The 19,920-nt window shown below is 52.7% G+C and overlaps 1 protein-coding gene across 1 annotated transcript in view; it reads left to right on the forward strand.

Moving 5' to 3' along the window:
- LOC123606212 overlaps positions 1 to 19,920 on the forward strand; it is a 102,759-nt gene that overhangs the window by 70,161 nt on the left and 12,678 nt on the right. Inside the window, exons 3-16 of the mRNA XM_045494311.1 lie at positions 6,874 to 7,031; positions 7,632 to 7,691; positions 8,635 to 8,801; positions 9,072 to 9,247; positions 10,701 to 10,864; positions 11,465 to 11,524; positions 12,469 to 12,635; positions 12,906 to 13,081; positions 14,535 to 14,698; positions 15,299 to 15,358; positions 16,303 to 16,469; positions 16,740 to 16,915; positions 18,370 to 18,533; positions 19,134 to 19,193. Coding sequence (XP_045350267.1) covers positions 6,898 to 7,031; positions 7,632 to 7,691; positions 8,635 to 8,801; positions 9,072 to 9,247; positions 10,701 to 10,864; positions 11,465 to 11,524; positions 12,469 to 12,635; positions 12,906 to 13,081; positions 14,535 to 14,698; positions 15,299 to 15,358; positions 16,303 to 16,469; positions 16,740 to 16,915; positions 18,370 to 18,533; positions 19,134 to 19,193 — 1,895 coding nt within the window. The 5' untranslated portion in view covers positions 6,874 to 6,897. The remainder of the gene's footprint in view (positions 1 to 6,873; positions 7,032 to 7,631; positions 7,692 to 8,634; positions 8,802 to 9,071; positions 9,248 to 10,700; positions 10,865 to 11,464; positions 11,525 to 12,468; positions 12,636 to 12,905; positions 13,082 to 14,534; positions 14,699 to 15,298; positions 15,359 to 16,302; positions 16,470 to 16,739; positions 16,916 to 18,369; positions 18,534 to 19,133; positions 19,194 to 19,920) is intronic.

Here is a 19,920-nt window from a genome sequence, read left to right on the forward strand (position 1 = left end):
CCTCAGAGGATTCCAAGCAGATCAGACACAAGTCTGTAAAATCCAGTGGTTTTGAGGTGCCTTTCAGGAAGTCTATGAAAAACATAGGTCTCTTCCCAACTGCAGTATTCTGAGATGAATTCACTGAGTGGTGGAGTCAGGCACTGGGTTCCAGGACAGAAAAGGGAGACAAGGGGCTACCTGCCAAGATGCACAGGGCGCATTGTGGGAATGTGTTGGGAAGCATATGTCATTGTCACAGCTCTCTGGTTCTGGTTTAAAGAAAACATATATACAAACAAACCTTGTTTATGGACTTGTTGGTGTAAAGGAAACATATATCTAAACAAACCTGGTTTATGGACTTGTTGGATTATATAAACCACAAAACATTTCAGAAAACTTGCATACTCTCACTCCATATATCTTCTTACTCTCATCTAAACTCGATCACATCATCCTATGTTCCCAGGTACTTTCCACTCCTTGGGAGTGCATGATATGCTCTAGAGAGACCGCAGTGACTCCACAACCTTACTGGTAGACCTAATAAATGAATTCAGTCATGTTAAGATATGTATGTCGTTGTACATAACATCCTTCAATTCTATACATGAATAATAAAGTATCGGAGAGGGAAATTAAGAAAATAATTTAAAATCACTGCAAGAGAAGAAAAAACTTAAGACTAAATTTAGCCTACAAACACCTGGGTGTCACAGTCAGTGAAGCATCTGACTTTGGCTCGGGTCGTGATCTCATGATTTGTGTTTTCAGCCGTGCGTGGGGCTCTGTGCTGACAACTCAGAGTCTGGAGCCTACTTTAGATTCTGTGTCTCCCGTTGTCTCAGATCTTCCCCACTCATATGCTCTCTCTCTCTCTCCCTCTCTCTCTCTCTCTCTCTCTGTCTCTCCTTGTGTTTTCTATGTTTCTCTCTATGTGAAGAAAAAACGTAGAAAACTTGAAAAAGAATGAATTTAACCAAGAAGATGAAAAACCTCACTACGAAAACCAGAAATCAGTGGAGAAAGAATTTGAAAAGACAGAAATAAGCAGAAAGACATTCTATGCTAGTGGATCCCAAGAATTAAGATTCTCAAAATGTCCACACTACGTAAGCATCTACACATTTCCTACGTGCAATCCCTATCAAAACTTAAGCACGTTCCCAAAAATAGAATAATCCTTCAAGGTGGACAGAACCACAAGAGGCTCTGAATACCAAAGTCATTTTGAGAAGGAAGAAAACAGCTGGAAGCACCATGCTTTCTGATTTGAAACTAGATCTCAAAGCTACAATAACCCAAGCAGTACACTACTGGGGTAAAAGCAGACACACAGGATACTGGACCAGAACTGAAGGCCCAGGAAGAAACCCACACATATGTAACCAATTAATTCACAACAAAAGAACCAAGAGTATAACCTGAGGCAAAGGCAGTCTCCTCAACAGGTGGTGTCAGAATCCCTGGGCACAGAAAAACAACAGGCGCGGAAAAACAACTTGACACCTATTTAACACCACACATAAAAACGAAGTTAAAATGTATTACAGACTTGAGACCTGAAACCAGAAAGTCCTGGATAAGACCTTGGGCAGAAAGTGTGGGAAATCGCACAACGATATCCTGAGTTGGGAGGTTATAGGGAACGCTTGGCAGAGCAGATCGCAGTTTCCTCTATTTCAGAGACCTTAGTTCAGTCCATTCCATTCAGTAGACCTACTGGAATAATAAGGAATGATCAGGACTTGACAGTTTTTGCATGATGAGTTCTTTACTTAGGATTTCGTATCCAGAAGAACACAGTGCTTAGATTACTAGGTAACTTAGATTTTCCATTATTTTTATGGAAGTACCATCATGTCACAAAAAACTCCTTAGATCTAAGTGGACACTTTCATTACTCTAAACGTATGTACACACCACTAAAACAGTACAATAAAGGTACTGTGCATTGTCCATCGCACAACAGTGATTGTTTTACTCCTTGTTGTAGCGAGCGTTTGGTGACGAAAAGGTTCGGGGTATCGAGCTCCTTATCAAATTGCATGCGATTACTTGGGCAGAATATAGTAATCATGGTAATCAAGAAAATAATGATCTTCAAGATAATCATAATCTTCTGAATTGCTGACAGAGACACCTCACCCCCCAAGGACAAAACAGATGCTTAGGAGCCTCAGCTGCTCCAAGTGGCCTACACCACACCATCTTACTGAAAACATAAAGCACCAGTCACCTCGATATGGAAGTTTGGGAAAGCTTCTGCTCTTAGGCCTTTGCTTTTGGTGAGGTCAAGGTGCTGCCTTCAGGATGTTTTCCTCCTGCTCATGGCTGCAACTTCCCTGGACCCGCCTTCACATTTTCCCACAACCGCAGGTCCACGCTTTCCTTCCTTCCTTCGTTCGTTCGTTCGTTCCATCCCACCTCCACCCACCAACCACCAACCCAATCAGACATCCATGGGCACTCGGCGCCAACCCCACCCCGTCTCTACCTGAGCCACTCCCCACCGCCTGAGCCTAACCGTCTACTGGATGTGGGGCCCTCCTCCTCCAGGGAACCGGGGTCCAACCCAGAAAGCCCACTCCTGAGGCCTCCAGACCGCAGCCACAAAGGAGCCCAAGAAGAAGCCCGGAGCACCAGGGAGGGGGGGGTGCTCAATGAAGGGGAAGACAGAGAGGGGCAGGGGGGAAGGCCACGTGCGACCTTGTCGCTAGGATCCCTACCTTGGCAGCACGGCAACTGAGGCAGGTCCTGGAGGGAGGCTGTGGGTCTCAGCGGCTCCACCTTTAGGCTTCTCCCAGATGGTCTTTCGGGGGCTCCGGGGGCATCGCATCGCGCTCTGCCCCAGCCAGTGCTGGCACTCCACCAGCGCGGCCAAAGACCAAGGCGCCCGCGAAGCGCGTCCCGCGCCCTGGCCTCTGGCTCCAGGAGCAGCAGGAGCAGCAGGGCCGCCACCCTCCCAGGCTGGAGGCTCCTGGCTCCCAGTCTTCTCCACGCGGGGCCCCGCCTGCGCTCCCGCCAGCGCTCCCGCGAGCACTACCGCTACCCCTACCGCCAATGCCATGGCTACCGGGTCGCAGGCGCCAGGCAGCAGCATGTCCCCGGTCGGGGGCTGAGGTGGGCGTCAGTCCCTGGCTGGCCCAGACACTTGGGGGCTGGATTTGACGCAGGATTTCGGAAGGGGTCTGGAAAAGTGTGTGTTACTGTGACTGGGTGCAGACATGGAGGTGGCGTGGGGGTGGGGCTGAAGAGAAGCGTCACAGAAGACATCCCAGCACGTTCTTCCCTGAGGAGGAGCAACCCACTGAGTGCCACCCTGTCCCCACTGTATGTACCCAGTGGAAAGGCAGGGAATGACTCGTGGCACACTACTGACAAGTCTACGTAAAAGAGAGTTCTGTCCTACTAGGCCCCAACTCCAATCCCTTCTCTAGGGATTGCTTTAGAAAGTAGAGAACCTAAGCTCCTAGGAAATGGTTGGCCATCCTTCCCTAGGTGGGGATGTGACCTTCTGCGACCCCAGAAAACAAGCACTGGTAAACACACGTACACACACACACACACACTCACGCACGTACGCACACCTGGAAGGACTGTGGGCCTGGATCAGAGGAGCAGCAGAATCAGAGGAGGTGAGAAGTTGAAGTCAATGTGGTTGGATAAACTTCCAACAGGTGACACCGCTGCTCCAATTTCACAGGTATCATCCCACATATGCCTGAGGACATCCTGAGGACATCCCGAGGACATGCTAGAATGATCTCCACTGGGCGGAAAAGACACGGACCATCCCTGAGAAGCACGGTCGCGAATCTGGGACCAGAAAGAGGTAAGAAAGAAGAGTTCTGTCTCAACCCAGATAGGTCTCACAGCTGGGACCCTGGCTGCCCCAGACCTTCCCAGGGGACTGTGGAGAGGGGTGCATTGGTGGAACTGTGTACCGATGTGACATTTCATGGAGAATGGGGGTGAGCACTCAGCAAAGAGAGGACTATTTGCAAAGGTGTTATGCCAGGAGGGGACTCAGGAGGTGGATCCTAGGCAGTGACATCACTTTGCTCACAATAGGCCCCAGGAAAGCTTGGAACTCCTGTAACCTGGCACCCATGTTCTAGGAAGGTCCCATACCAGGCTCACTTGCCTACAGACACAGAGACTTTAGGATGTTCTCTTGTTGTTTTCCCAGGCACCGGGGCTCTGGATACCAGAAACCCCAGTGCGCAGGATTACTCAGATGTTGGAGAGGTTTCCTTAACCCATGCTGGCGATGCCTCAGGATGTTTTCCAGGAGGTCACATAAGGTAACACAGAGCAGCCTAGAGCAGGCCAGGTCAGGTCAGGTCACAGCTCGGAGCCTTCCCTGGGCACCCCCATCCCCTCATGTTCAGTTTCGGGGAAAGGGGGACATGGGGGCCGGTCCTCCCCGGGACCGGAGCAGGTTCGATGGCAGTGGACCACCTGGGGGACCCATCATGGCCATGCACATGTCATGCTGGGAAGGAGGGAAAAGAGATCTCTGAGGTGCCTCTAACCTGTAACAGGTTGAATCCAAGGCCCTCAAGCCACCTTGCTTCTCCTCCGTGGGGGAGGTGAGTGCACACTGTGGTGTCATATCTGGAATGAATTCATATGTGTCTGAGGACAAGCGAAAGCAAGCAGACACGGCTTTGAGGACTCCTGCCTGCCTGCCTGCCTGATGGGCACTGTCTTTACAGAGCCACATGCCACAGATGGAGGAGAAGCTGAATGAGAGCCCCTGCTCTTATTCCCTGGAGGAAAGGAGGAAGCCCCATGCCATCAGCAGGAAGCCACGCTGGCTCAGGGTGAGTGCGGGTACCAGGGAAACCCAACACCCAGGGCCCAGAAAACACACTGCTGCTCCCCTGGTAGCTCTCAGAGACTCCTGGTCCCAGATGAACCTGGAACCCCATCTGCTCCCCAAACATGCCCTCAGGGCCCAGCCCCTGCAACGGCCAGATACGACGTCACTCTCCACTTCTTTGTAGCAATATCAGAAAGAGGCGTGAGACCATTTCACGTCCCATTCTGTCTAGAATATACTGGCATTGTTGTACACGTTTCCCCGACGAACGTTCCCAGGTGTCCCGGTTCGCCCGACCATCCTTCCACACCTTCTCCACGTCTGACACACGTTCGTGAGGAGCAGGGAGATTTTTACCCAAAGGACATGGGGCTCATTGCATTATGTCTACTGCTCTGCACTTTGGTGGCCAAGCAACACGCCCCTGGGGCCCCTCCAGATCAGGAGCAAGGGCCTTACCACCTAGACAACATTCTGGAAATGTGACCACTCACCTCACCCATTCAACCCTTCACAAATGTGGGACTGTGACAGGATTCCCTTCTCTTGCCATGTCACAGTGCTGCACTGAACACCCTACATGTCCTATTATCGTGATCCAACCTCTGCCAGGTACTGTCCTTCTCTTCGGATCCCCAGAATGGACTGTGCTGTTAGAAATCACAGGGACACTGCTGTTCATGCGGGGAGGTGCCGTGCATACTCATCTAACCATCTGACCTGAGATTCTTTTTCCTTGATGGTTTTTTAAAAAAAAAATATGCAATGTATTGCCAAATTGGTTTCCATACGCCACCCAGTGCAAATCCCAACACGTGCCCTCCTCAGTACCCATCACCCACGCTCCCCTCCCTCCCACCCCCCATCAGCTCTCAGTTTGTTCTCAGTTTTTAGGAGTCTCTTATGCTTTGGCTCTCTCCCACTCTAAGCTCTTTTTTTTTCTTCCCCTCCTCCATGTGTTCCTGTTAAGTTTCTCAGGATCCACAAAAGAGTGGACACATATGGTATCTGTCTTTCCTTGTATGGCTTATTTCACTTAGCATCACACTCTCCAGTTCCATCCACGTTGCTACAAAGGGCCATATTTCATTCTTTCTCATTGCCACGTAGTACTCCATTGTGCATATAAGCCACAATTTCTTTGTCCACTTATCAGTTGATGGACATTTAGGCTCTTTCCATAATTTGGCTATTGTTGAGAGTGCTGCTATAAACATTGGGGTACAAGTGCCCCTCTGCATCAGCACTCCTGTATCCCTTGGGTAAATTCCTAGCAGTGCTACTGCTGGGTCATAGGGTAGGTCTATTTTTAATTGTTTGGAACCTCCACACTGTTTTCCAGAGCGGCTGCAGCAGTTTGCATTCCCACCAACAGTGCAGGAGGGTTCCCGTTTCTCCACATCCTCTCCAGCATCTATAGTCTCCTGATTTGTTCATTTTGGCCACTCTGACTGGCGTGACGTGATAGCTGAGTGTGGTTTTGATTTGTATTTCCCTGATGGGGAGCGACGTTGAGCATCTTTTCATGTGCCAGTTGGCCATCCGGATGTCTTCTTTAGAGAAGTGTCTATTCCTGTTTTCTGCCCACTTCTTCAGTGGATTGTTTGTTTTTCGGGTGTGGAGTTTGGTGAGCTCTTTCTACATTTTGGATACTAGCCCTTTGTCCGATATGTCACTTGCAAATATCTTTTCCCAATCCATTTGTTGCCTTTGAGTTTTGTTGGTTGTTTCTTTTGCTGTGCAGAAGCTTTTTATCTTCATGAGGTCCCAATAGTTCATTCTTGCTTTTAATTCCCTCGCCTGTGGGGATGTCTGATCGGAGATCCTAACGTGTTCAGCCATTTCCCACCTCAAATTCTCGTGTGAATGCCAACATCCTTCTTCAGACTCTGGGCACCCAGGTCTCACTCTTGCCACAAGTCACTGACGGCTTGGGGGTTTGGTCTGCATTCTGGACCCCAAGCCTCCTGATGTCCATGGTGCTGTGTCCGACTCTGTGTCCCTCCTGTGTTCTACCTCAGGGTATGAACATCTCACCCATGCCCATCAATAAGAACCGTGAGGAAGGGACCATCGAAGGAGGCTGGATGCTACTGGAACAGCGAGTGGAGCACCTGGTACCTGCTTTCCTGGATGGACACCCCTCCTACCTCTTCACATTCTTGAGCACGTACAGAGCTTTTGCTACCACCCAGCAGGCCCTGGACATACTGTTTATGAGGTGAGCACCCTGCCCTTCACAGCCCAGTGTGATTCAGCCCCTGAAAGCTCTGAGTCTCAGGACAGTCACCAAACGTCCTGGCGTCTCACTTTGTTCCTCTGATCCGGGTGGAAACACTCCAGGTCCTCAGTGGGGGCACTGCAGGGAAAGTCACCCTGGCCTGTGGAAAGCTCTGCTGGCAGGGCTGCGTCTCTGCTGGGTCATCTTTGTCCTCTTGCCCATGATCAACTTTCTGCCTCATCCCTCACTGTCGCCAGGTGTTGAGTTGGGCTGTTTTCCCATTGGAAAAGGAGCTAGGAGGCTCTATCTGTGTGTCTGAGTCCTGGCTCAAACCAGCCAAGGATGCCCAGGATGAGCAGGACGCCCAGACCCACACCAATATGTGCGACGGAGCTGACTGGGGCCCCATCATTCTTCAAACACGCAGGAAGCCCCACTAGGTGCAGGCACTTCTGTAGGAGCTGACTGGGATCCAATGCGCAGAGCGGACAGTACCCTCCCCTCCAGAGCTCCATTCTAGTCAGCAGTCAGTGACTCTGGATAGGACAAGACGTAGCATCCACAGGACAGCTCATATGATGTCCTTCTGGCCTCCTCCAGATACGGATGCTTCCATTCGGACGCTGAGGAGGATGGCGGACCCCGGGAGCAGGAGAAACAGTGAGTAGGCTGAGCTCAGGCTGGAGGGCCTTCCTTCTCCAAGAGGGCAGTGCTGAGACTGCGCGTGGGAGGGGCTGCAGGACCCAGCATCCCACACGTCTGAGAGTCCTGTGAGAGGGCAAAGTTCTGAGGGCTTTCTCTTGGAAGCAAGGAAAGGGGTTCTGTCCTGTCTGGTAGAGGATGGGCTGTGGGCACAGGGAGGCAGCAGAGGGCGCCAGAGGACCGCGTCAGCCCCTTAAGAGAGTCCAACCCCATCCCTTCCCACTCAGAGCCTTGCCTAGACCCCCATCAGGGGACCCAGAATAACGGTTTTGGGGAGCATCGCGCTCACCACCTTGGGGAACATCCACAGTGCGTGCTTAGCAAGGGTGCAGGAGACACAGTGAGGGCTCAAGGAGCACCTATCACCCACACGATGGGAGAACGGTGTCAGCGGGAGGACACCCACATGTGCACTGAGTGCATGAGGCAGCACAGAGGCACAGGTCGTCACGTTGAAGGCATCAGGAGGGTCCCAGCAAGCCCAGGTAAGAGACAGAGTCCTCTTGTCCCGTATTTGTGCAGATTTTCATGGGGCGCTAGGGTATGCAGTGAAGGCACCGACTCACCCCGACACCACCCCTCCACTCACGCACGGACTTGAATTCCAGTGGGAGGTAGGCAGCGGGACACAGCGAGGAGTCTGGCTGGCTTCCCCAAGAAGGACAGAGACGACCACATCATCGGTTAAGGGGTTCCCGTCAAACAGAATCTTGACGGTCCCTCTTCAGTGACCAGGTCTCTCGTAGGCGGGACTGCCAAATCACAGGTGGGCAACGTATAGAACCACCCTCTGGACGTCCAGGAGCAGGAGGCATAGAGGCCAGGTCCCACAGGCCTGTCCTGAGACATCAGTGGGAAGAACACCCCATGGTGATTGTTCTGGCTACTTTTGTATCCCCAGGGCCATCTCCTCCATCCTGGGCACCTGGCTGGATCACTACCCCGAGGACTTTTTCCAGCCTCCAGACTTCACCAGCTTGAGGCTGCTGCGGGCGTATGTAAGGGTCCACATGCCGGGCTCCGAGCTGCAGCGCCGCGCCCGCCTTCTCTACTCATGGCGGAAACACCGTGAGCCCAATGAGCCAGAGTCTCTGGGCGAGGAGGACTCTGGGTGGGAGATGTGGGCATGTGGAGGGGACGGGGTAGGCCACAGAGAACATGTTTCCCGAGACTGCAGGTGGGCCAGGCGTAGGGACTAGTCTCAGGTCACTGTTCCATTAGCCTGCCGTCTGGCAGATTTCCTCCTGGTGGGTTCTTTGACTCAGATGACCATGTGTGCGGGAGAGGTTTCCTGGCATGGAGTGGCAATCACGGTGATGACACTTTCTATTCTTGAAGCTTTGGCAGCAGCTCTAGAGCCCCGTCCAGACGTCCCTCGGGAGCGAGCCCCCGCTATCTCTGCGGTGCCCACTGCAGCCTCGCAGCCCAGGCTGCCTGAAGCCACGAGTTCTCCTGAAGCTCAGCGTGTACGAGAATCGGAGACCCTCACGGCAGCGTCCCCACCAGGGCATGAGGTACTCCCAGCTCTGGCTGACAGTCAGGAGCTGGAAGAGCCACCTGCCCCTTTGGTGGCCCCAGAACATGAGCAGCCCTCAGCCCCAGCCGGCGGGGTCACGGAAGGGCTGGAGCAACCACCTGCTGCAGCTGAGCAACCAGCCTCAGCTCCCCAACAGCGGCTCATGTCGGCTGCAGCCCCAAACGATGAATTCCCTGACCTTTTCGTTGCGTTCTTTCTCATTTTAGTAGTGGGTATAGAGGTATTTAGTGTCCTTATGTACTATTGGTTTATACTTAAAACATAAATTAAGTTTCAAAAAATGTACTCTGATCCTTTGAAATTACAACTTCAAGTGTCAGTACGTACATTCGCAGGGTTTGACACCCGTGACCACTCTGTACTCCTAGAACATTTCCATCACAGAGACACGTGGACTACTAATCACCCACGGCTCATTCCCTCACCCCAGTCTCTGCAACCAGCGATCTCGGTTTCTGCTGCTTTAGCTCCTCTGGGATTTCCATGGGTGTGCAAACACACAACATGGCCTGTTGTGTCTGGCTACATGACAGGAGACTGATTAATAATTGCTTAAATACTCAGTGGCACTAATGTTTTTTATGACAGAGGAATAGTCCTCAAAGAACAAAGATTAGGTGAAGCCCCCACTTGAAATATCTTCATTATCTGGCATGGGGACCCTCTGAGGTTTGACACAAGAGCAGAAGCCAGAAGAGAAATGTCTGGACCAGAGCGAATACCTTGAAAATCTTTCATTTTCCTCGACTGGCCATGGTGATATTGGTCTAACGTGCATATTATAAAAATACCCAAATGAAACCGTCAATATGCCATTTACGCTAATCTATTAGGCGATAAAGTATAAAGTTCTGGAAGGTTTCCTACAGGTGACATGTATTCACTAAAATGAAGATTTAAATAATGAGGACAGGCACCAAGGTGGCTCAGTGGGCGAGTTTCCGAGTCGAATTTGGCTCAGGTCACGATCTCATGGTTCTTGAGATCAAGTCCCAAGTCAGGCTCTGCAATGACAGCTTGAAGCCATCCTTGGTCAGGATTCCCCTTCTTGCTCTTTCCAAAAAAATAAATAGGAAACAACAAATACACACGGCAAAAAAAAAAAAAAAATGTATATTCTTTGAAGAAATAATGGCCCGCAAGACATGGTGTCATCTTCACGCTCCTTTGGCTTTGAGTGCAGCAGGTGACTGTGTTTGTGTTCACGAGTAGTGTGACAAGTTGGGCATCCATCCAGGACTATGGTGTTGTACTATGGGATGTCCCCACAGTGGACAGGCACAGTCCTGTCCCCTTCTGCATTCTCAGGGGCCACACATCATCCTTTACTCTGCGTCTCCAGAAGCTGAATGACTGGGCCAATTCCAATATTTTGTCTCTCATCACTGTACGCAACGGTACATGTGTACCGAAACTCTCCCTTTCTGTAGGAATGGACCATCGAAGGAGGCTGGATGCTACTGGAACAGCGAGTGGAGCACCTGGTACCTGCTTTCCTGGGTGGAGACCCCTCCTACCTCTACCTCTACACATTCTTGAGCACGTACAGAGCTTTTGCTACCACCCAGCAGGTCCTGGACATACTGTTTATGAGGTGAGCACCCTGCCCTTCACTGCCCAGTGTGATTCAGCCCCTGAAAGCTCTGAGTCTCAGGGAAGTCACCAAACGTCCTGGCGTCTCACTTTGTTCCTCTGATCCGGGTGGAAACACTCCAGGTCCTCAGTGGGGGCACTGCAGGGAAAGTCACCCTGGCCTGTGGAAAGCTCTGCTGGCAGGGCTGCGTCTCTGCCGGGTCATCTTTGTCCTCTTGCCCATGATCAACTTTCTGCCTCATCCCTCACTGTCGCCAGGTGTTGAGTTGGGCTGTTTTCCCATTGGAAAAGGAGCTAGGAGGCTCTATCTGTGTGTCTGAGTCCTGGCTCAAACCAGCCAAGGATGCCCAGGATGAGCAGGACGCCCAGACCCACACCAATATGTGCGACGGAGCTGACTGGGGCCCCATCATTCTTCAAACACGCAGGAAGCCCCACTAGGTGCAGGCACTTCTGTAGGAGCTGACTGGGATCCAATGCGCAGAGCGGACAGTACCCTCCCCTCCAGAGCTCCATTCTAGTCAGCAGTCAGTGACTCTGGATAGGACAAGACGTAGCATCCACAGGACAGCTCATATGATGTCCTTCTGGCCTCCTCCAGATACGGATGCTTCCATTCGGACGCTGAGGAGGATGGCGGACCCCGGGAGCAGGAGAAACAGTGAGTAGGCTGAGCTCAGGCTGGAGGGCCTTCCTTCTCCAAGAGGGCAGTGCTGAGACTGCGCGTGGGAGGGGCTGCAGGACCCAGCATCCCACACGTCTGAGAGTCCTGTGAGAGGGCAAAGTTCTGAGGGCTTTCTCTTGGAAGCAAGGAAAGGGGTTCTGTCCTGTCTGGTAGAGGATGGGCTGTGGGCACAGGGAGGCAGCAGAGGGCGCCGGAGGACCGCGTCAGACCCTTAAAGAGAGTCCAACCCCATCCCTTCCCACTCAGAGCCTTGCCTAGACCCCCATCAGGGGACCCAGAATAACGGTTTTGGGGAGCATCGCGCTCACCACCTTGGGGAACATCCACAGTGCGTGCTTAGCAAGGGTGCAGGAGACACAGTGAGGGCTCAAGGAGCACCTATCACCCACACGATGGGAGAACGGTGTCAGCGGGAGGACACCCACATGTGCACTGAGTGCATGAGGCAGCACAGAGGCACAGGTCGTCACGTTGAAGGCATCAGGAGGGTCCCAGCAAGCCCAGGTAAGAGACAGAGTCCTCTTGTCCCGTATTTGTGCAGATTTTCATGGGGCGCTAGGGTATGCAGTGAAGGCATCGACTCACCCCGACACCACCCCTCCACTCACGCACGGACTTGAATTCCAGTGGGAGGTAGGCAGCGGGACACAGCGAGGAGTCTGGCTGGCTTCCCCAAGAAGGACAGAGACGACCACATCATCGGTTAAGGGGTTCCCGTCAAACAGAATCTTGACGGTCCCTCTTCAGTGACCAGGTCTCTCGTAGGCGGGACTGCCAAATCACAGGTGGGCAACGTATAGAACCACCCTCTGGACGTCCAGGAGCAGGAGGCATAGAGGCCAGGTCCCACAGGCCTGTCCTGAGACATCAGTGGGAAGAACACCCCATGGTGATTGTTCTGGCTACTTTTGTATCCCCAGGGCCATCTCCTCCATCCTGGGCACCTGGCTGGATCACTACCCCGAGGACTTTTTCCAGCCTCCAGACTTCACCAGCTTGAGGCTGCTGCGGGCGTATGTAAGGGTCCACATGCCGGGCTCCGAGCTGCAGCGCCGCGCCCGCCTTCTCTACTCATGGCGGAAACACCGTGAGCCCAATGAGCCAGAGTCTCTGGGCGAGGAGGACTCTGGGTGGGAGATGTGGGCATGTGGAGGGGACGGGGTAGGCCACAGAGAACATGTTTCCCGAGACTGCAGGTGGGCCAGGCGTAGGGACTAGTCTCAGGTCACTGTTCCATTAGCCTGCCGTCTGGCAGATTTCCTCCTGGTGGGTTCTTTGACTCAGATGACCATGTGTGCGGGAGAGGTTTCCTGGCATGGAGTGGCAATCACGGTGATGACACTTTCTATTCTTGAAGCTTTGGCAGCAGCTCTAGAGCCCCGTCCAGACGTCCCTCGGGAGCGAGCCCCCGCTATCTCTGCGGTGCCCACTGCAGCCTCGCAGCCCAGGCTGCCTGAAGCCACGAGTTCTCCTGAAGCTCAGCGTGTACGAGAATCGGAGACCCTCACGGCAGCGTCCCCACCAGGGCATGAGGTACTCCCAGCTCTGGCTGACAGTCAGGAGCTGGAAGAGCCACCTGCCCCTTTGGTGGCCCCAGAACATGAGCAGCCCTCAGCCCCAGCCGGCGGGGTCACGGAAGGGCTGGAGCAACCACCTGCTGCAGCTGAGCAACCAGCCTCAGCTCCCCAACAGCGGCTCATGTCGGCTGCAGCCCCAAACGATGAATTCCCTGACCTTTTCGTTGCGTTCTTTCTCATTTTAGTAGTGGGTATAGAGGTATTTAGTGTCCTTATGTACTATTGGTTTATACTTAAAACATAAATTAAGTTTCAAAAAATGTACTCTGATCCTTTGAAATTACAACTTCAAGTGTCAGTACGTACATTCGCAGGGTTTGACACCCGTGACCACTCTGTACTCCTAGAACATTTCCATCACAGAGACACGTGGACTACTAATCACCCACGGCTCATTCCCTCACCCCAGTCTCTGCAACCAGCGATCTCGGTTTCTGCTGCTTTAGCTCCTCTGGGATTTCCATGGGTGTGCAAACACACAACATGGCCTGTTGTGTCTGGCTACATGACAGGAGACTGATTAATAATTGCTTAAATACTCAGTGGCACTAATGTTTTTTATGACAGAGGAATAGTCCTCAAAGAACAAAGATTAGGTGAAGCCCCCACTTGAAATATCTTCATTATCTGGCATGGGGACCCTCTGAGGTTTGACACAAGAGCAGAAGCCAGAAGAGAAATGTCTGGACCAGAGCGAATACCTTGAAAATCTTTCATTTTCCTCGACTGGCCATGGTGATATTGGTCTAACGTGCATATTATAAAAATACCCAAATGAAACCGTCAATATGCCATTTACGCTAATCTATTAGGCGATAAAGTATAAAGTTCTGGAAGGTTTCCTACAGGTGACATGTATTCACTAAAATGAAGATTTAAATAATGAGGACAGGCACCAAGGTGGCTCAGTGGGCGAGTTTCCGAGTCGAATTTGGCTCAGGTCACGATCTCATGGTTCTTGAGATCAAGTCCCAAGTCAGGCTCTGCAATGACAGCTTGAAGCCATCCTTGGTCAGGATTCCCCTTCTTGCTCTTTCCAAAAAAATAAATAGGAAACAACAAATACACACGGCAAAAAAAAAAAAAAAATGTATATTCTTTGAAGAAATAATGGCCCGCAAGACATGGTGTCATCTTCACGCTCCTTTGGCTTTGAGTGCAGCAGGTGACTGTGTTTGTGTTCACGAGTAGTGTGACAAGTTGGGCATCCATCCAGGACTATGGTGTTGTACTATGGGATGTCCCCACAGCGGACAGGCACAGTCCTGTCCCCTTCTGCATTCTCAGGGGCCACATATCATCCTTTACTCTGCGTCTCCAGAAGCTGAATGACTGGGCCAATTCCAATATTTTGTCTCTCATCACTGTACGCAACGGTACATGTGTACCGAAACTCTCCCTTTCTGTAGGAATGGACCATCGAAGGAGGCTGGATGCTACTGGAACAGCGAGTGGAGCACCTGGTACCTGCTTTCCTGGGTGGAGACCCCTCCTACCTCTACCTCTACACATTCTTGAGCACGTACAGAGCTTTTGCTACCACCCAGCAGGTCCTGGACATACTGTTTATGAGGTGAGCACCCTGCCCTTCACTGCCCAGTGTGATTCAGCCCCTGAAAGCTCTGAGTCTCAGGGAAGTCACCAAACGTCCTGGCGTCTCACTTTGTTCCTCTGATCCGGGTGGAAACACTCCAGGTCCTCAGTGGGGGCACTGCAGGGAAAGTCACCCTGGCCTGTGGAAAGCTCTGCTGGCAGGGCTGCGTCTCTGCCGGGTCATCTTTGTCCTCTTGCCCATGATCAACTTTCTGCCTCATCCCTCACTGTCGCCAGGTGTTGAGTTGGGCTGTTTTCCCATTGGAAAAGGAGCTAGGAGGCTCTATCTGTGTGTCTGAGTCCTGGCTCAAACCAGCCAAGGATGCCCAGGATGAGCAGGACGCCCAGACCCACACCAATATGTGCGACGGAGCTGACTGGGGCCCCATCATTCTTCAAACACGCAGGAAGCCCCACTAGGTGCAGGCACTTCTGTAGGAGCTGACTGGGATCCAATGCGCAGAGCGGACAGTACCCTCCCCTCCAGAGCTCCATTCTAGTCAGCAGTCAGTGACTCTGGATAGGACAAGACGTAGCATCCACAGGACAGCTCATATGATGTCCTTCTGGCCTCCTCCAGATACGGATGCTTCCATTCGGACGCTGAGGAGGATGGCGGACCCCGGGAGCAGGAGAAACAGTGAGTAGGCTGAGCTCAGGCTGGAGGGCCTTCCTTCTCCAAGAGGGCAGTGCTGAGACTGCGCGTGGGAGGGGCTGCAGGACCCAGCATCCCACACGTCTGAGAGTCCTGTGAGAGGGCAAAGTTCTGAGGGCTTTCTCTTGGAAGCAAGGAAAGGGGTTCTGTCCTGTCTGGTAGAGGATGGGCTGTGGGCACAGGGAGGCAGCAGAGGGCGCCGGAGGACCGCGTCAGACCCTTAAAGAGAGTCCAACCCCATCCCTTCCCACTCAGAGCCTTGCCTAGACCCCCATCAGGGGACCCAGAATAACGGTTTTGGGGAGCATCGCGCTCACCACCTTGGGGAACATCCACAGTGCGTGCTTAGCAAGGGTGCAGGAGACACAGTGAGGGCTCAAGGAGCACCTATCACCCACACGATGGGAGAACGGTGTCAGCGGGAGGACACCCACATGTGCACTGAGTGCATGAGGCAGCACAGAGGCACAGGTCGTCACGTTGAAGGCATCAGGAGGGTCCCAGCAAGCCCAGGTAAGAGACAGAGTCCTCTTGTCCCGTATTTGTGCAGATTTTCATGGGGCGCTAGGGTATGCAGTGAAGGCACCGACTCACCCCGACACCACCCCTCCACTCACGCACGGACTTGAATTCCAGTGGGAGGTAGGCAGCGGGACACAGCGAGGAGTCTGGCTGGCTTCCCCAAGAAGGACAGAGACGACCACATCATCGGTTAAGGGGTTCCCGTCAAACAGAATCTTGACGGTCCCTCTTCAGTGACCAGGTCTCTCGTAGGCGGGACTGCCAAATCACAGGTGGGCAACGTATAGAACCACCCTCTGGACGTCCAGGAGCAGGAGGCATAGAGGCCAGGTCCCACAGGCCTGTCCTGAGACATCAGTGGGAAGAACACCCCATGGTGATTGTTCTGGCTACTTTTGTATCCCCAGGGCCATCTCCTCCATCCTGGGCACCTGGCTGGATCACTACCCCGAGGACTTTTTCCAGCCTCCAGACTTCACCAGCTTGAGGCTGCTGCGGGCGTATGTAAGGGTCCACATGCCGGGCTCCGAGCTGCAGCGCCGCGCCCGCCTTCTCTACTCATGGCGGAAACACCGTGAGCCCAATGAGCCAGAGTCTCTGGGCGAGGAGGACTCTGGGTGGGAGATGTGGGCATGTGGAGGGGACGGGGTAGGCCACAGAGAACATGTTTCCCGAGACTGCAGGTGGGCCAGGCGTAGGGACTAGTCTCAGGTCACTGTTCCATTAGCCTGCCGTCTGGCAGATTTCCTCCTGGTGGGTTCTTTGACTCAGATGACCATGTGTGCGGGAGAGGTTTCCTGGCATGGAGTGGCAATCACGGTGATGACACTTTCTATTCTTGAAGCTTTGGCAGCAGCTCTAGAGCCCCGTCCAGACGTCCCTCGGGAGCGAGCCCCCGCTATCTCTGCGGTGCCCACTGCAGCCTCGCAGCCCAGGCTGCCTGAAGCCACGAGTTCTCCTGAAGCTCAGCGTGTACGAGAATCGGAGACCCTCACGGCAGCGTCCCCACCAGGGCATGAGGTACTCCCAGCTCTGGCTGACAGTCAGGAGCTGGAAGAGCCACCTGCCCCTTTGGTGGCCCCAGAACATGAGCAGCCCTCAGCCCCAGCCGGCGGGGTCACGGAAGGGCTGGAGCAACCACCTGCTGCAGCTGAGCAACCAGCCTCAGCTCCCCAACAGCGGCTCATGTCGGCTGCAGCCCCAAACGATGAATTCCCTGACCTTTTCGTTGCGTTCTTTCTCATTTTAGTAGTGGGTATAGAGGTATTTAGTGTCCTTATGTACTATTGGTTTATACTTAAAACATAAATTAAGTTTCAAAAAATGTACTCTGATCCTTTGAAATTACAACTTCAAGTGTCAGTACGTACATTCGCAGGGTTTGACACCCGTGACCACTCTGTACTCCTAGAACATTTCCATCACAGAGACACGTGGACTACTAATCACCCACGGCTCATTCCCTCACCCCAGTCTCTGCAACCAGCGATCTCGGTTTCTGCTGCTTTAGCTCCTCTGGGATTTCCATGGGTGTGCAAACACACAACATGGCCTGTTGTGTCTGGCTACATGACAGGAGACTGATTAATAATTGCTTAAATACTCAGTGGCACTAATGTTTTTTATGACAGAGGAATAGTCCTCAAAGAACAAAGATTAGGTGAAGCCCCCACTTGAAATATCTTCATTATCTGGCATGGGGACCCTCTGAGGTTTGACACAAGAGCAGAAGCCAGAAGAGAAATGTCTGGACCAGAGCGAATACCTTGAAAATCTTTCATTTTCCTCGACTGGCCATGGTGATATTGGTCTAACGTGCATATTATAAAAATACCCAAATGAAACCGTCAATATGCCATTTACGCTAATCTATTAGGCGATAAAGTATAAAGTTCTGGAAGGTTTCCTACAGGTGACATGTATTCACTAAAATGAAGATTTAAATAATGAGGACAGGCACCAAGGTGGCTCAGTGGGCGAGTTTCCGAGTCGAATTTGGCTCAGGTCACGATCTCATGGTTCTTGAGATCAAGTCCCAAGTCAGGCTCTGCAATGACAGCTTGAAGCCATCCTTGGTCAGGATTCCCCTTCTTGCTCTTTCCAAAAAAATAAATAGGAAACAACAAATACACACGGCAAAAAAAAAAAAAAAAATGTATATTCTTTGAAGAAATAATGGCCCGCAAGACATGGTGTCATCTTCACGCTCCTTTGGCTTTGAGTGCAGCAGGTGACTGTGTTTGTGTTCACGAGTAGTGTGACAAGTTGGGCATCCATCCAGGACTATGGTGTTGTACTATGGGATGTCCCCACAGCGGACAGGCACAGTCCTGTCCCCTTCTGCATTCTCAGGGGCCACATATCATCCTTTACTCTGCGTCTCCAGAAGCTGAATGACTGGGCCAATTCCAATATTTTGTCTCTCATCACTGTACGCAACGGTACATGTGTACCGAAACTCTCCCTTTCTGTAGGAATGGACCATCGAAGGAGGCTGGATGCTACTGGAACAGCGAGTGGAGCACCTGGTACCTGCTTTCCTGGGTGGAGACCCCTCCTACCTCTACCTCTACACATTCTTGAGCACGTACAGAGCTTTTGCTACCACCCAGCAGGTCCTGGACATACTGTTTATGAGGTGAGCACCCTGCCCTTCACTGCCCAGTGTGATTCAGCCCCTGAAAGCTCTGAGTCTCAGGGAAGTCACCAAACGTCCTGGCGTCTCACTTTGTTCCTCTGATCCGGGTGGAAACACTCCAGGTCCTCAGTGGGGGCACTGCAGGGAAAGTCACCCTGGCCTGTGGAAAGCTCTGCTGGCAGGGCTGCGTCTCTGCCGGGTCATCTTTGTCCTCTTGCCCATGATCAACTTTCTGCCTCATCCCTCACTGTCGCCAGGTGTTGAGTTGGGCTGTTTTCCCATTGGAAAAGGAGCTAGGAGGCTCTATCTGTGTGTCTGAGTCCTGGCTCAAACCAGCCAAGGATGCCCAGGATGAGCAGGACGCCCAGACCCACACCAATATGTGCGACGGAGCTGACTGGGGCCCCATCATTCTTCAAACACGCAGGAAGCCCCACTAGGTGCAGGCACTTCTGTAGGAGCTGACTGGGATCCAATGCGCAGAGCGGACAGTACCCTCCCCTCCAGAGCTCCATTCTAGTCAGCAGTCAGTGACTCTGGATAGGACAAGACGTAGCATCCACAGGACAGCTCATATGATGTCCTTCTGGCCTCCTCCAGATACGGATGCTTCCATTCGGACGCTGAGGAGGATGGCGGACCCCGGGAGCAGGAGAAACAGTGAGTAGGCTGAGCTCAGGCTGGAGGGCCTTCCTTCTCCAAGAGGGCAGTGCTGAGACTGCGCGTGGGAGGGGCTGCAGGACCCAGCATCCCACACGTCTGAGAGTCCTGTGAGAGGGCAAAGTTCTGAGGGCTTTCTCTTGGAAGCAAGGAAAGGGGTTCTGTCCTGTCTGGTAGAGGATGGGCTGTGGGCACAGGGAGGCAGCAGAGGGCGCCGGAGGACCGCGTCAGACCCTTAAAGAGAGTCCAACCCCATCCCTTCCCACTCAGAGCCTTGCCTAGACCCCCATCAGGGGACCCAGAATAACGGTTTTGGGGAGCATCGCGCTCACCACCTTGGGGAACATCCACAGTGCGTGCTTAGCAAGGGTGCAGGAGACACAGTGAGGGCTCAAGGAGCACCTATCACCCACACGATGGGAGAACGGTGTCAGCGGGAGGACACCCACATGTGCACTGAGTGCATGAGGCAGCACAGAGGCACAGGTCGTCACGTTGAAGGCATCAGGAGGGTCCCAGCAAGCCCAGGTAAGAGACAGAGTCCTCTTGTCCCGTATTTGTGCAGATTTTCATGGGGCGCTAGGGTATGCAGTGAAGGCACCGACTCACCCCGACACCACCCCTCCACTCACGCACGGACTTGAATTCCAGTGGGAGGTAGGCAGCGGGACACAGCGAGGAGTCTGGCTGGCTTCCCCAAGAAGGACAGAGACGACCACATCATCGG

The sequence above is a fragment of the Leopardus geoffroyi genome, chromosome A2, assembly GCF_018350155.1.
Source record: "Leopardus geoffroyi isolate Oge1 chromosome A2, O.geoffroyi_Oge1_pat1.0, whole genome shotgun sequence".
Taxonomy (NCBI): Eukaryota; Metazoa; Chordata; class Mammalia; order Carnivora; family Felidae; genus Leopardus; species Leopardus geoffroyi.